At 41.9% G+C, this 14,563-nt stretch overlaps 2 protein-coding genes and 1 pseudogene across 2 annotated transcripts in view; 1 reads left to right on the top strand and 2 right to left on the bottom strand.

Annotated features, from left to right (window-relative positions):
• Window positions 1-698: 698 nt before the first annotated feature.
• LOC111782218 (probable aquaporin PIP1-4) overlaps window positions 699-14,563 on the bottom strand; it is an 18,911-nt gene continuing 5,046 nt past the window's right edge. Inside the window, exons 3-5 of the mRNA XM_023663047.1 lie at window positions 1,294-1,965; window positions 1,032-1,172; window positions 699-953 (exon numbers count right to left, since the gene is read on the bottom strand). Of these exons, the coding sequence (XP_023518815.1) occupies window positions 861-953; window positions 1,032-1,172; window positions 1,294-1,938 (879 nt within the window). The 5' untranslated portion in view covers window positions 1,939-1,965 and the 3' untranslated portion in view covers window positions 699-860. The remainder of the gene's footprint in view (window positions 954-1,031; window positions 1,173-1,293; window positions 1,966-14,563) is intronic.
• The window catches only part of LOC111801958, a 14,900-nt pseudogene continuing 4,519 nt past the window's right edge, over window positions 4,183-14,563 (bottom strand).
• Window positions 11,359-13,593, top strand: LOC111782209 (syntaxin-31-like). The gene is made up of 6 exons (XM_023663036.1): window positions 11,359-11,654; window positions 11,844-12,094; window positions 12,188-12,327; window positions 12,408-12,446; window positions 12,987-13,184; window positions 13,256-13,593. The coding sequence occupies exons 1-6, from the start codon at window positions 11,429-11,431 to the stop codon at window positions 13,410-13,412; spliced, it is 1,011 nt and encodes a 336-aa protein (XP_023518804.1). The 5' UTR covers window positions 11,359-11,428; the 3' UTR covers window positions 13,413-13,593.

Below are 14,563 nucleotides of genomic sequence, written 5' to 3'. Positions count from 1 at the left end.
TTTTATAAAACTAAATTTATGTTATGATATATGAACAATATTGTAATTCAAATAAATGATAAATGAGACGTTTGAAAAAGAAAAAAAAAACAAAAAATGAAGTATTGGTTGAAAGAAAATAAATATTCATTATTAGTCGAGAGTAAATAGATAATTAATCTAAATTAATTAACGTACAATTAATTAAAAAACGATGGGTTGGCCGATGATAACTTATGTTATCGACCTCACGCAATCTATTTAATATATTAAGGTTAAATTATTAAGAATAAATAGTATAAATTTTTTAACATCTATTAATATTCAATCTAAAAATTTGGGAAATATACCGAGAAAATTATTGTTATTATTTATTTAGTTTTTTTTTTTTTTTTTTAATGACCTCTTATTAAAAATATATGTATTCAAAATTAAAAGTGGAATGAAAAGAAAATATGACCAAATAAATATAATTTTTGAAGGAGGTTGTGGGAGAAATGGAATGACAATGAATCATCCGTTGGGCTGCAGCCGCCAGCTGATGGTTGGCCATACACTTGTATGCTATTGGGACAATCACTCCACATGGCATTAGCTGGTTGGGCCTTGGTTTTTTAAGTGTATTATTAAAAGTTTTGAAAATTTATGTATAATTTTTATTTTTTTATTAATTTGGCCTAAATATAATATAATTTATATTAATTTTATTTAGAGAAGAGTTTTTATTATCACAAATCTTGAACACTTCATCCATTAAATTCACACTTGATTTCATACAAAAACATAGATCATAAAGAGGTAGGCATAAAATTCAATCCGGATTTCGACAATTGATTGATGATGAACAAAGGCATTATTATTTAACCATAATCTGAAAATCTTCACTTGGACTTGAAGGGTATGGCTCTGATCACCACCTGGTGGTACAAAGCTGCCAATCCTGCTCCAATGAACGGTCCAACCCAGAAAATCCACTGCAAAACACAAAATCAAATACGGTTTAATTAACCCAACATTAACATTAACATTAACATTATGATTAAAACACCCACGTGGTCATCCCAGGCTTTCTCGTTGTTGTAGATGATGGCAGCTCCCAAACTCCGAGCAGGGTTGATGCCGGTGCCGGTGATCGGAATGGTAGCCAAGTGAACTAAGAACACTGCAAACCCAATTGGTAGCGGTGCCAAAATCTGTTCAAAACATTTTCTTTAGTTCTTATAATAAATATTTTATTTTTTTCAAGCATAAAGTATTATTTATTTATAAATTCATGATTCTTGCTTAAATTTCAATGGAACAATTATTACTTACTGGAACATGCGAGTCTCTGGCGCTACGTTTGGCGTCAGTGGCGGAGAAGACGGTGTAAACAAGGATAAAGGTACCGACGATCTCCGCGCCGAGGCCGTCTCCTTTGGTGTATCCCTTGCTGACCACGTTGGCTCCACCGCCGAGCCTGTCGTACGGCTTGGGTTGGAACCCCTTCACAACACCCGCGCCGCAGATGGCGCCAAGGCACTGCATCACCATATAGAAAATGGCCCTGGTCAACGACAGTTTCCTCGCCAGAAACAGCCCAAAAGTCACCGCCGGGTTGATGTGGCCACCGGAGATCCCAGCGGTGCAGTAAACCAACGCAAAAATCATACCACCAAAAGCCCAAGCAATGCCCTGAATTCCAACGGTCTTACACGTGTTGCCGTTGGCTTCATTGGACCGAACCACGCCCATGACCGTCAAAACGGTTATGTAAAGGAAGAGGAAAGTCGCGAAGAACTCCGCGATTCCAGCTCTGTAAAACGACCACGAGGTCAGCTCCCCTGGCTCGAATAACGGCGCCGGCGGTGGCTCCTTGTAGTCTTTGCCATCGTCTTGGCTCTGCGCCGCCGTTCCAATGGGCTGCCTCTCGTTGAACTTGTTGGCTCCCAATCGTACATCTTCTTCCTTTCCCTCCATTATTTTCACTTCTTCTTAGATCTCTGTGCTACAATCCAGCCATTGGTGAGGGTTATATATATATATATTGAATTTTCTAACGATTTATCGAATTTAATTAATATAAAATTGAAGCAAAAATTCAATTTCCCATAATTTCGTCGCAAATAAGTTATACGGGCTGAGATAGAAAAACATATCGTGACAGCGTGTCAAGGTTGAAATTAAATTTGGGGAAAAAACCCGTAATTTGGGGTGGATGAGGTGACAGAGCTACAGCCACCTGTCAGAATATACACATGTCTTATGCACCATTGGGATTCTTTTTTAAATTATTATAGACAACTGTGCCCTCTGATCTCCGTATGATTTGACAACTCTTATCAATAATGCATTTAACCAAAAATCAATTTAATATATTAATAATAGATACGTTTACTATTTTATCCCTATCTCCAAGCTTTCACTTAAAACTCAATAAACGTAAAAATAAAGGAAAAAAGATATTGAAATTGTTTAAATTATAAAAATTTGGAGTTGGAAAAAGGAAATAATTATTGAATTAAAAAAAGAAGTGGTTGTTAGGGATTAGTGAATGATTGGATAAGGTTAATTAATATAATTAAAAACAAAATTAAAATATAGTTTGGAGATAAGATTCGAAATTCAGCTATACGACAACAATACTTTTTTACGCTTGCAACCGCCTTTTTTTTTTCGGCCATTTATTTCATTAAAATAATATTACCTGGCAATCACATGATGGTGGGACCCTGGGTCCCAACCACTTCTTTTTCCACAATTTTTTTTTTTTTTTTTTGTTTAATTAGATTATTATTTATTGCTTACATACCCTAATCTTTTTAAATATTTTCTTCAAATTCTTTCTGCTTCATTAAAGTAGTTGGGATTAAATTATTTGAATATTTAATGTCCGACAATTTCTGGTTAATTTTTTTTTACTTTAAAAGTTAAAAATTTTCGAAATTTAACTATATAGTATGAGGTTGAAACAGTGGAATTTTCATTAAATTGCAATTTGCACCAACATTTGTGACTTTTTAAAATTTGTCCCAACGACTCTTTATTCCGACATTTTTGTTTGTTTGTTTGGTTTTTTTTTTTTTTTNAATAATGTTTATTATAATATTTTGGGTGGCTCGATAAGAAGCCAAGAAAATAATTATTTTGGTTTGAGGCCTAACCATTGTTTTGTGTTTTTTTAAATTGTTTTATGTATTTGTCTATTTGGGAGCCCTGAATTTAATTACTATTTTATTGTATGGGTTACAGTGAATAGAACAAAGGAAAATTTTAGGACCTTGCAACTTGGTCTCAAAGGTCACGTTGTTTTGAGGTCTTTGTAACTTGTTTTTTCGAACATGAATTTGTCTTGAGGGCTTTACAAAAATTAATAATAAAAATACATTGAGAAACTAAGGGTGTACACCCAACTCGAGAATGCAAAATTCAACCCGACTCAATCTGGATTATAAGGGTGGGGTTCATGTCAGCCCGACCCATCCCAAAACATTAAAAAAAAAAAANAATTTATGGATTCCTATTGGTACTTAATTTATTTTAAAATTTTGGTATTTTCCTATTTTTTTTATATATTATAAAGTATATTTTAATATTTAATTTTAATAAATTTTAGAACTTTTAAAAAATTGATATTAACTAAAAAGCATGAAATTTAAATTATAAAAAATATATTTACAAAAATTTGAAATTTACTATTTTTTAAAAAAATATACAAAGTATATATACACTTTTTATTTTTTAACAAATGCGCATTTTAGCATGAACATGTTTCGGAGGGATCTGTAGAGGCTGTGAAACAATGAATAATGAAATAAATCTATTCAAGTTTTGGTTGCATGCACGGCCGGCGCCGCTTGTCATTGTGCGTGTATGCATGCAGCAGATAAACTTCCGCTTCACAAGTCCTTTGAATGATATGAAAAATAACACCATTGCTAAGGAGTTGTTTTTGTCACATAAGAACAAAATTCTTAAAATTCTCAAAAACATTATGAAATCTTAAATTTAGTAAAACATATTAATCAAACAAGCTGAAACCCATGCCATCATTGTTGGATGATGGAAGTCCCACATCGACTAATTTAGGGAATGATCATGGGTTTATAAGTGAGGAATACTAACTCCATTGGGGTGAGGCCTTTTGGGGAAACCCAAAGCAAAGCCATGAGAGCTTAGGCTCAAAGTGGACAATATCATACCATTGTAGAGAGTCGTGTTCGTCTAACAATCATCAGACTCTTCTGCTGGCTCTTCCTTCTTGCAGAGCTAGAATCAGCAACAGCATAAACGGCCACAGCCGCCGCAAACTTGCTTGGATCCTGTACAACAGCAGCTAGGTATCAGCAACAGCAGCTAAAGCAAACAAGATAGATTCAAAGAAAGGCAAGAACTTTGTAAAGATGTGAGACAGTACCTCGAGATACTCCTTAACTTTCTCGGCTTGTGGGAACGAGTAGTCGGTGGCAACTGCAACAGCAAGAAGATTTTTGTATGCATTGATGAGCATGTGTGGTGCAGCAGCCAGAGTTGGGTATGAAACGGCCAATGACAAGGATGTAACCATGGAAACACCCAAGGCAAACTTCTCGAGGAGATCGTCCTCGGTTAGATCAAGCACCTCAGGGCTGAAGACTGAACCATTATCATAAGCAGACAGAACAACCAGACCATATGAGAATGGCCTAATTCCTAGCTTGGCAAGGAGAGCAGCCTCAGAAGATCCAACCTTCTCACCCTTCTTAATAAGCTCCACGGTAGTGATAATTTCAACAGTACCCTTGTTAATCTAGGTAGGAATGTTAAGAACCTGTATGGCGAAGAATTAAAAAAAACTCAGATATCATTCATGGAAACTGGTGGGTTACTTTGTAATCAAATTTACAAACCTGGAAGAAGGACGTCTGTGATGGATCAAGCCCTGTGTTGCCTGGTGGAACAATGACATCAATGGGACAACCAAACCAACACGAGCAGGCGCTCCAACCTACATAATTTACAAAATCACTTGAACTTCAATGATATATCACAGACTAAACATCTAATACTAGGAAGAAAGATCCACCCTACCCAATTCATGGAAAATTTTGAAAAAATTACAAGAAGAGAATGGATAGTACATGATCTCAATCAAATCAATGCCCGCCCAAACACTCAAGTGACGAGACAGATTTTGAAGCAAATTAACACTAAGAGAGTATATTCTACAATAACAATCTAATTGACAATACAAAACCAAAACAGTAACTTCAAGGATAGAATGTGTTGAATTTGAAGCAAATTAACAAAAACAAAATGATTGAATAAATGCATGATGTGAAAGATTCAAAATAATAATTAATCATTCAGCGTTAAAGAAAATGCCGCTTAGAATCTCAAACTTAATGTGGTTATCCCATTGAAGTATTATCTATATGGAACACTAAGAGAGTATATCTATCCAATGTAAACACCGAAAAGAACAGCAAGTAGTAGTCTGCACACCTTGTATTTGGCCACCTCTTCACTGACTTCCTTCAAATCACCCTTTGTGAAGATCAACCCAACATTTCCCTAATACAATCAATTACCAACGTATCATGTCAAACACTTCAATATGACAACAGAAAAATGGAAATTGGAATCAAAATACAAAACCCAGAATTTTACTTACCACAAGAAGGGGAAGAAGACTGAGGTAAGCCTTGTTTCAAGTCTTCTCAGAGTGAATCCTCACAGAACGCTTCATCATGGTGTTTTTTTGTTAAATAAAAGCCATGCCTTAATTTAGTTAGGTTTGTAAAACATCTAAATTCACGCGAATGGAGGAGCGTGATTATAGGAGCCATGGCAATTTGGGCGAAGTCTTCGTCCACTTATTCTATTTTTGTATAATTGATTTTTCTATTTTTGTAATTAGATTTGTTATTTAAACCGAATAAAATCATGAGTCTTCAGCAATTTCAGCAAATCTCTCACTCTCTCTCTCCTTTTACTTCCGCAAATTTTTCTTTCGAAGAAACCTTCGGCCAATTTTTCGTCGACACTGTCTTCCGAATTGACAGAGTCAACAAGTGGTATCAGAGTCTCGTTGAAGCGATCGGTAGTATACCATCACAGAAGAGCCAACCTATCAACAATCAAGTTGAATAGCTCAAGTGGTTAGAGTGTCGACCTAACAACACACAGGTCTCAGGTTCGAGTAGAAGAAAATGCAAAGGGCGAAAATAAGCACATCGTGGGGTCCATCCCGAGCAGGCTCGCTCACTCCTCCACGCCGCCGTCAAGTGCAGGCATCTCCATCACCACCACGAAGAGGCCGACGCCGTGATGACGGGCGTCGAGTTGTCGTTGAGCGAGTGATCAGGGAGACAACGACCGCCGTCGTTCAGTACCCGATGTTGACAAGGTCCAACTACAACGAGTGGGCCTTGTTGATGCGCGTCAACCTACAGGCGCAAGGGTTATGGCACGCTGTCGAGCCAGAGGAAGAAGAAACGATCGAGTACCGGGAGGATCGGCTGGCGTTCGCCGCCATATTACGATCTGTGCCCCCAGAGAGATGCTGGCTTCTCTTTCCACCAAGCGCACCGCACAATCGGCCTGGGAGGGAATCAAATCCCGTCGGGTCGGTGTACAGCGTGTGCGGGAATCCAACATTGAGCAACTGCGAAAGGAGCTCTCGGAGATTCGCTTTAAGGACTGCGAATCCGTCGATGATTTTTCAATGCGGATCACGGGGCTCGCCAACAGCATCACCACCCTCGGTGGTGGCATCAGCGAAACAGAAATCGTGAAGAAGATGTTGCAGGTCGTCCCCGATCACCTCGAGCAAGTCGCGATTTCAATCGAGACATTGCTTGACGTGAACGACCTAACAGTGGAAGAGGTGACCGGAAGACTACGTAACGTTGAGCAGCGGAAGAAGAATACCACTTCAGCTGTTGACAAGGAGGGCCGTCTACTCCTCACGGAGGAGGAATGGCTTGCACGCCTAAAGCTCCGCGACAACACCGGCGAGAGCAATGGGTCCTCCTCCAGCCGCAAAGGCGGCAAGAAGCCATGGATGTCCCACGGGCGCACGCGTGGGAAAGATGGGAATCAAAAGAAGGAGTCGACCAATGGCAGGCCGATCCAATGCTCGAACTGTGGGAAGAGAGGACACCTGAGCAGAAATTGCTGGAGCAAGCTCAGGAATAAGGAGAAGGCCGAAAAGGCCCATGTGGCTCAATCCGAGGAGGACGAGCCAGCTCTCTTCATGGTAACTGCATGCGTCCCCAGTTTCGATTCCAAATCCGACGACGATGTTGAACCCAAGAAAGAGCTCCAGTTGGGCGTAGCAAAGATGGCACCAGCTGGGGAGCCAATTCAACTGGAGGAGGAGCGAGTGTTCGCTCAGATCGGCGAGAGGGACGAGCAACACGAGCACCGGCAATGGATCCTTGACACAGGGGCAACAAACCATATGACCGGGGCTAGATCTGCGTTCTCCGAGCTCGACTCGGGGATCCGTGGGACGGTGAAATTCGGCGACGGCTCCGTCGTCGAGATCGAAGGGCGCGGCACCATCCTGTTCGTCAGTAAGGGAGGCGAGCATCGCAAGCTGACCGACGTCTACTTCATCCCGAGGCTCAAGGCTAACCTTGTGAGCCTGGGTCAACTCGATGAGACAGGTTGCTTCATTTCCATCGAGCGCGGACTACTCAAAATCTGCGATAATCAACGACGGTTGCTCACGCAGGCAAGGCGCACGACAAACCGTCTTTACATCCTGGAGTTAGAGATAGACCAACCCGTCAGCCTCTCGGCCAAGACCGAAGAGGTATCTTGGAGGTGGCACGCAAGGTACGGACACTTAAACTTTCCTGCCCTAGAAAAGCTGCAGAAGAAGGAGTTGGTGCACGGCTTGCCAGAAATCAAAGGCGTGAACAAGCTGTGCGACGGGTGCCTCATCGGCAAACAGAGGCGCACACCCTTTCCGTCTCGAACAGCATACCGAGCCGATGAGCCGTTGGAGCTTGTACACGGCGATATCTGCGGGCCCATCAAGCCGGCGACCCCAGGCGGTAAGAGTCTCTTCCTCCTGTTAGTCGATGACAAAAGCCGCTTCATGTGGCTGACTCTGCTGCAAGCGAAAAGTGAGGCGGCAGAGGCGGTTAAGCGCATTAAAGCGCGAGCGGAGGCCGAATGTGAGAAGAAGATGCGAGTGCTGCGCACAGACCGAGGCGGAGAATTCACCTCGGCAAGTTTCAGTAAGTACTGCGACGAGATCGGCATACAACGGCACCTAACGGCGCCCTACTCCCCCCAACAGAACGGAGTGGTAGAGCGCCGAAATCAGACCATTGTCGGGACAGCAAGGTCATTGTTGGTGACGGCCGGGATGCCTGGGAGATTCTGGGGAGAGGCAGTAATGACGGCTGTCTATCTCCTCAATCGGTCACCAACCCGGAGCCTCGACGGGAAGACGCCATATGAGGTCTGGTACAACAAAAAACCAACAGTACATCATTTTCGCGTGTTCGGCTGCGTCGCATACATGAAGGTAACACGTCCCCATCTCGCCAAGCTCGATCCCAGGGGGCTGAAGGTCGTCTTCATCGGCTACGAACCCGGGAGCAAGGCGTACAGACTCTATGATCCTGTAGGGGGGCGAGCTCACGTGTCTCGCGACGTCGTCTTTGACGAAAGCACCTTCTGGCAGTGGAATGACGTGATCGAGGCAGACCGTAATCCAAATCAATTCACGGTGGAGTACCTCGTCACCGAGCCTGAAGAAGGAGGAGCCCAGCATCAGGAGACGTCACCGCCGCCAGCAGGTGCACCACCTGAACCAGTGGAATTCGCAACACCACGGACTGCGGATTCGACGCTGGATGCCGATCACGATACTGATCTGGAGGCTAGGTACCGGAGGATGGATGACCTAGTGGGAGGAGGTGAACCACCTGGACTAGCAGCGCGCGAGCTCGAAGAAGTGGCCGAACTACATGCCGTCAGTGCAGATGAACCAAACACCTTCGCCGAAGCAGAAAAGAACCCGTGCTGGCGGAAGGCAATGCAGGAGGAGATGACATCCATCAATGAGAACCAGACGTGGAGTCTGGAGGATATGCCACCGGGACACCGAGCCATAGGGCTCAAATGGGTCTTCAAACTGAAGCGCAACGAAAAAGGAGAAGTTGTGAAGCACAAGGCTCGTCTGGTGGCGAAGGGCTACGTCCAGAAGCAAGGAGTGGACTTCGAAGAGGTATTTGCGCCAGTAGCAAGGTTAGAATCCGTTCGTTTCTTGCTGGCAATTGCGGCACATTACTCTTGGGAGGTTCACCATATGGACGTAAAGTCTGCTTTCCTTAACGGAGAGTTGAAGGAGACCGTCTATGTTCGACAACCACCTGGCTTCCTGGATAACGACAACCCTAATAAGGTACTGCGCCTGCACAAAGCACTCTACGGGCTTCGACAAGCCCCACGAGCCTGGAACGCGAAGCTCGACAGTACCCTACTGTCACTGAATTTCAAACGTTGTGCCTCTGAGCATGGCATGTACACGTACGGCCACGGCAAAAAGCGACTGATCGTGGGAGTGTACGTCGACGACCTCATAATCACTGGAGGCGACGTGGGAGTCCTCGGAAGGTTCAAGAAGGAGATGTCGAAAAACTTCGAGATGAGCGATCTCGGTGTGCTCAGCTACTACCTCGGCATCGAAGTGCAACAGAACTCTTCCGGCATCTCCATCTGCCAAAGTGCATACGCGAGGAAGCTGCTGGACACAACTGGGCTTGTGGACAGTAATCCTACCAGGACGCCAATGGAGGCCCGACTTCAACTAAGGAAGGCCGGCACTACGACGACAGTCGACTCCACCAATTACCGCAGCATTGTCGGGAGTCTGCGCTATCTGGTAAACTCTCGTCCTGATCTTGCTTACTCTGTTGGCTATGTGAGCAGGTTTATGGAAGCACCTAGGGAGGAGCATCTAGTGGCTGTCAAGCGCATCCTGCGCTATGTAGCCGGAACCAGAGGCTGGGGTGTGAGATATTGTGCAGGGAGCGGAAAGGAGAAACTCAAGCTGGTCGGCTACAGTGATAGTGACATGGCCGGTGACGTTGATGATCGTAAGAGCACCAGCGGAATGATCTACTTTCTCTCAGGCGGCGCGATCTGCTGGCAATCAACAAAACAGAAGGTGGTTGCTTTGTCTTCCTGCGAAGCAGAATACATCGCCGCTTCGATGGCAGCAACACAAGGGATCTGGCTTGCACGACTAATGGAAGAACTCATCGGGAGAGAAAGCGATCCACCAATGCTATACGTAGACAACAAAGCTACGATCTCCCTGATCAAAAATCCAGTTTTGCACGACCGGAGCAAGCACATAGAAATCAGATTCCACTATATTCGAGAATGTGCAGATCGAGGGCTCATCAAGATTGATTTCATCCGAACAGAGGAACAACTTGGAGACATTTTCACCAAGTCCCTGGCGCGGGTGAAATTCGAAGAACTACGCTCAAAGATCGGAGTTCAAATAATAAGGTACAGCTTTTAGGAGGAGATTGTTAAATAAAAGCCATGCCTTAATTTAGTTAGGTTTGTAAAACATCTAAATTCACGCGAATGGAGGAGCGTGATTATAGGAGTGGCAATTTGGGCGAAGTCTTCGTCCACTTATTCTATTTTTGTATAATTGATTTTTCTATTTTTGTAATTAGATTTGTTATTTAAACCGTTCAACTGAAGTAAAATAAAATCATCGAGTCTTCAGCAATTTCAGCAAATCTCTCACTCTCTCTCCTTTTACTTCCGCAAATTTTTCTTTCGAAGAAACCTTCGGCCAATTTTTAGTCGACAGTCTTCCGAATTGCCAGAGTCAACATTTTTTCCCATGAGCACAATAGAATCACCACGGAGACCCTTCCTAATGTTCTGGAGCTGGTTTGATCCGACATTGTCAGCGGCCACAATCAAGACCTGACTGTAATCATCGAGAAGCTGGCAGAGCTTGACGTCGTATGCGACCTTTTTTTCAGCCTTGGTAAATTTCACCATTGAATTGTGTTTCTGAAAGAATTCTAAACCCTAAAGAACAAAGCAAAACCGAGGGCTCTGTCAAGGCGGACAGCGGAAGCTATGCCGTCTCTTTAACCTCAGTTAATTTAGGGTTTTGGACAACTCCTGGGGAGCTTAACAGACTGGTGGAAGATGACAATGGGCGCCGGTTCGGTGAGTATTTTGGAAATTCGGATTTCGTATAAACCTAGATCCAACGGTCAATTCCAATATGGGCCATACGCTTTAAGAGCCCAATAAGATAGGCCCAGGAAGAATAGCAGAATGGCGAATCGGCCCAAGCCCATTAGATTCACCCCATCGTCGTCGTTGGCCAGCGATCATCAAGGAGTGTTTCGACAGGTGCGTCTAACTAACCAACGAACATCAATTTCAATCCAATGCCTTGAGTTTTCAGTAGTACCGGCAACGGCAAATGGTTTCCATATATCGTGATCGGACGTCGGAGTTTCGGTCGCTGTCGGATACGTTGAGGAAGATTGCCGGAGTCACAGCCGACGTCCATCCAGTTCAAAATGAACCATCGGCGTCAGTACTCTCCGGATCACCGGGCTTTGCACGGTCTGAATTCAGCAGGAAGGCATCTCTTATCGGCTGGGGTATCCAAGAAGCCTCTCAGAAGATCGCGAGGCTTGCTCAGTGTATGCATTAAAGATATGGCTTTAATTTACCCTCTTTTGCTTCGTGTATCTTTTCCAGTTCTGTTTGGATGGTATCTGGGTTGATTTTCTGTTTGTTTGTTTGTTTGTTTGTTTGTTTATAATTTAGCAATTACAAACACATATTAAGAATGATAACTAGGGCACTTTTTGTCCTTCTGAACTCTGCAGTAGCAAAAAGATCATCGATGTTTGATGATCCAATCAGGGAAATCCAGGAAATGACTGCTTTGATTAAGAATGATATTACATCATTGAATGTAGCTATCTCAGATTTGCAAGCCATCCAAACGATGGAGATAGCAGAGGGGAATTATTCTGAGGACAGAGTGGTTCATTCAACCGCTGTCTGTGATGACCTTAAGAGTAAACTTATGGGAGCTACAAAACAACTTCAAGATGTGTTAAATGCAAGAACAGAGGTCTGTGTGAACAATACATTCTTTACATACTCAACTTAGTCAGCTAGCTTCCAAATTATTTCAATCCATGGTGTAGTTATAGTTTTTCTACAGAATATCAAGGCCAATGAGAGCCGGAGACAAATATTCTCTGCAAATGCAACCAGAGAAAGTCCTTTTCAAAATCAAGCTAAAACTGTAACTCAACCTCCACCTTGGTTAAGTAATACATCTGAAAGTGATCAATCATCCTTGTGAGTATTCATTGTGTGACATGATGATAGGACAATTTCCCCCTTTTAACTTTGTTACTTATGCTTTATCTTATTGTCAGGTTGTCATCAAATGGAGGTCAAGCTGGGGGTCAATTGAGGTTTGTTTGATGCTACTTACCATGCCCTGTGTTCTTGTTTGATGTATATCTGGTTGCTTATTGTGAGATCCCACGTCGGTTGGAGAGGGGAACGAAGCATTCTTTATCAGGGTGTGGAAACCTCTTCCTAACAGACGTGTTTTAAAAACCGTGAGGCTGGCAACGATACGTAACAAGTCAAAGCAGACAATATCTGTTAACGGTGGGCTTGAGTCGTTACAAATAGTATCATAGCTAGACACCAAGCAATGTGCCAGAGAGAACGTTGGGTCTCCAAGGGAGGTGGATTGTGAGATCCCACATCGGTCAGAGAGGAGAACGAAACATTCCTTATAAGAGTGTGAAAACCTCTCTCTAGTTGACACATTTTAAAATTTTGAGGGGAAGCTTGAAAGAGAAAATCCAAAGAGGATAATATCGGCTAGTAGTGGGCTGTTACACTTACGAAAACGTTTCATCCGGTTGGTTTGGTTAGTAGATGCAGTGCAGTAGAATAATGTGCTTGTTCATAACTATTTATATTGTGTCTTGTTAAGTCAGACGAAGGCTAGCTGTGGAGGTCACCCCATCACAGCAAATGGAGATGTCAATGTTACAGCAGGTGGTTCCTAGGCAGGAAAACTATTTACAAAGTCGGGCAGGTGCTCTCCACAATGTGGAATCCACCATCTCAGAACTGGGTGGAATTTTTACACATCTTGCCACAATGGTAGCACATCAAGGAGAACTTGCTATCAGGTATTATGTCCTAATCGATTAGCCTCCGCCCTCTTAATTAAGTTTGATTCTTGGTTCATCACTTAATTCAGGATTGATGACAACATGGATGAATCAATGGCGAATGTAGAAGGTGCTCGAACCTCTCTCTTTAGGCATCTTAACCAGATATCATCAAACAGATGGCTTCTTATCAAAATATTTGTTATTCTAATAATTTTCTTGATGCTCTTTATTTTCTTGGCATAAACATCACCCAACTTCTAAATTTTTGCCCACCTTTCTCCATGTCTATCCTGTAGATTCAATGATATTCCTTTGCTTAGAGGTTCTGTTAAGTCTGGGTGTACACGAACGCAGCATCTTGTTATATATCTTTTACAAAAGTAAGCATATATAATATACTGTATTGCGGGAGTTTGGACTTGGATTTGTTTGTGCACATATCAGAATCTAAATCATAATAATTTAATTCTCCTTGCTCTATGCTTCATAGCTTGAGAATCATACCAGTTTATATATATATATATAGATGCCTTTTTCTAATTTGTTTTTTATCACTTATCCTTGAGTTCCCGACCTTCGCCTTAATGATTGTTCAAATAAAGAAAAGTTAGTCTTCGTCTCGGTGGGGCTATTTTTTGTTTTTGATAGAGAGGTAAGACACTAATTATCATTTTAAAAGTTGACGATTCGATCTCCCACTAATTATCTTAAAAAGAGTTAAAAGGAGGAGAATAATTTACTTTTGCTTTTATGGCTGCATTAAATGTTGGATCTATCTTCGTTTAATATATGATTCAGGTTGGATCTTTGTTTAATAATGCTATGATTAATGGTAAAGCTGCCCTTATTGTCCCATACCATACAAAAAATATATAGAAGCAAACCCTTTCCAGCTAGCGTGTTTGACTAACCTATGCTTTATTTTAATTTCGATTAATCTTGTTATGATGATTACCACTTTTACCTATGATTGGTATAAAATGATACCTACTAAGTAGCTATCAATTAACTTCGTGGATATCAGACATTAATTATCATTCCAAATCGTTTTCATGTCTCACCACGAAGTTGAAAGTCTTGTAAAAGAATGAGTATTTAAAAATAATCAATAAATGACTCGATAGCTAGCATTGAAAAATTAATTCACATACAATGTCTCCAAAAAAAAAAAAAAAAAAAAAAAANTTCACGTCATATCTCTCTTTTTTAATACCCGTGTTAACCTAATAATAATGGAATAAATTAATGTGATATTAGCTTCATCGGATAAGATTCAAAGTAAAGTTACAAAATTTTGGGACCTTTCTTTTCCATATTCTCTTCAGGATTTCTTTTAGAGCACGTTAATAAGTTCCTAATATTATATATATATATATATATATATATATATATAT

The sequence above is a fragment of the Cucurbita pepo genome, chromosome LG01, assembly GCF_002806865.2.
Source record: "Cucurbita pepo subsp. pepo cultivar mu-cu-16 chromosome LG01, ASM280686v2, whole genome shotgun sequence".
Taxonomy (NCBI): Eukaryota; Viridiplantae; Streptophyta; class Magnoliopsida; order Cucurbitales; family Cucurbitaceae; genus Cucurbita; species Cucurbita pepo.
The sequence above is the reverse complement of the archived record's forward strand: the minus strand, read 5'-3'. Positions and strand labels throughout refer to the sequence as shown.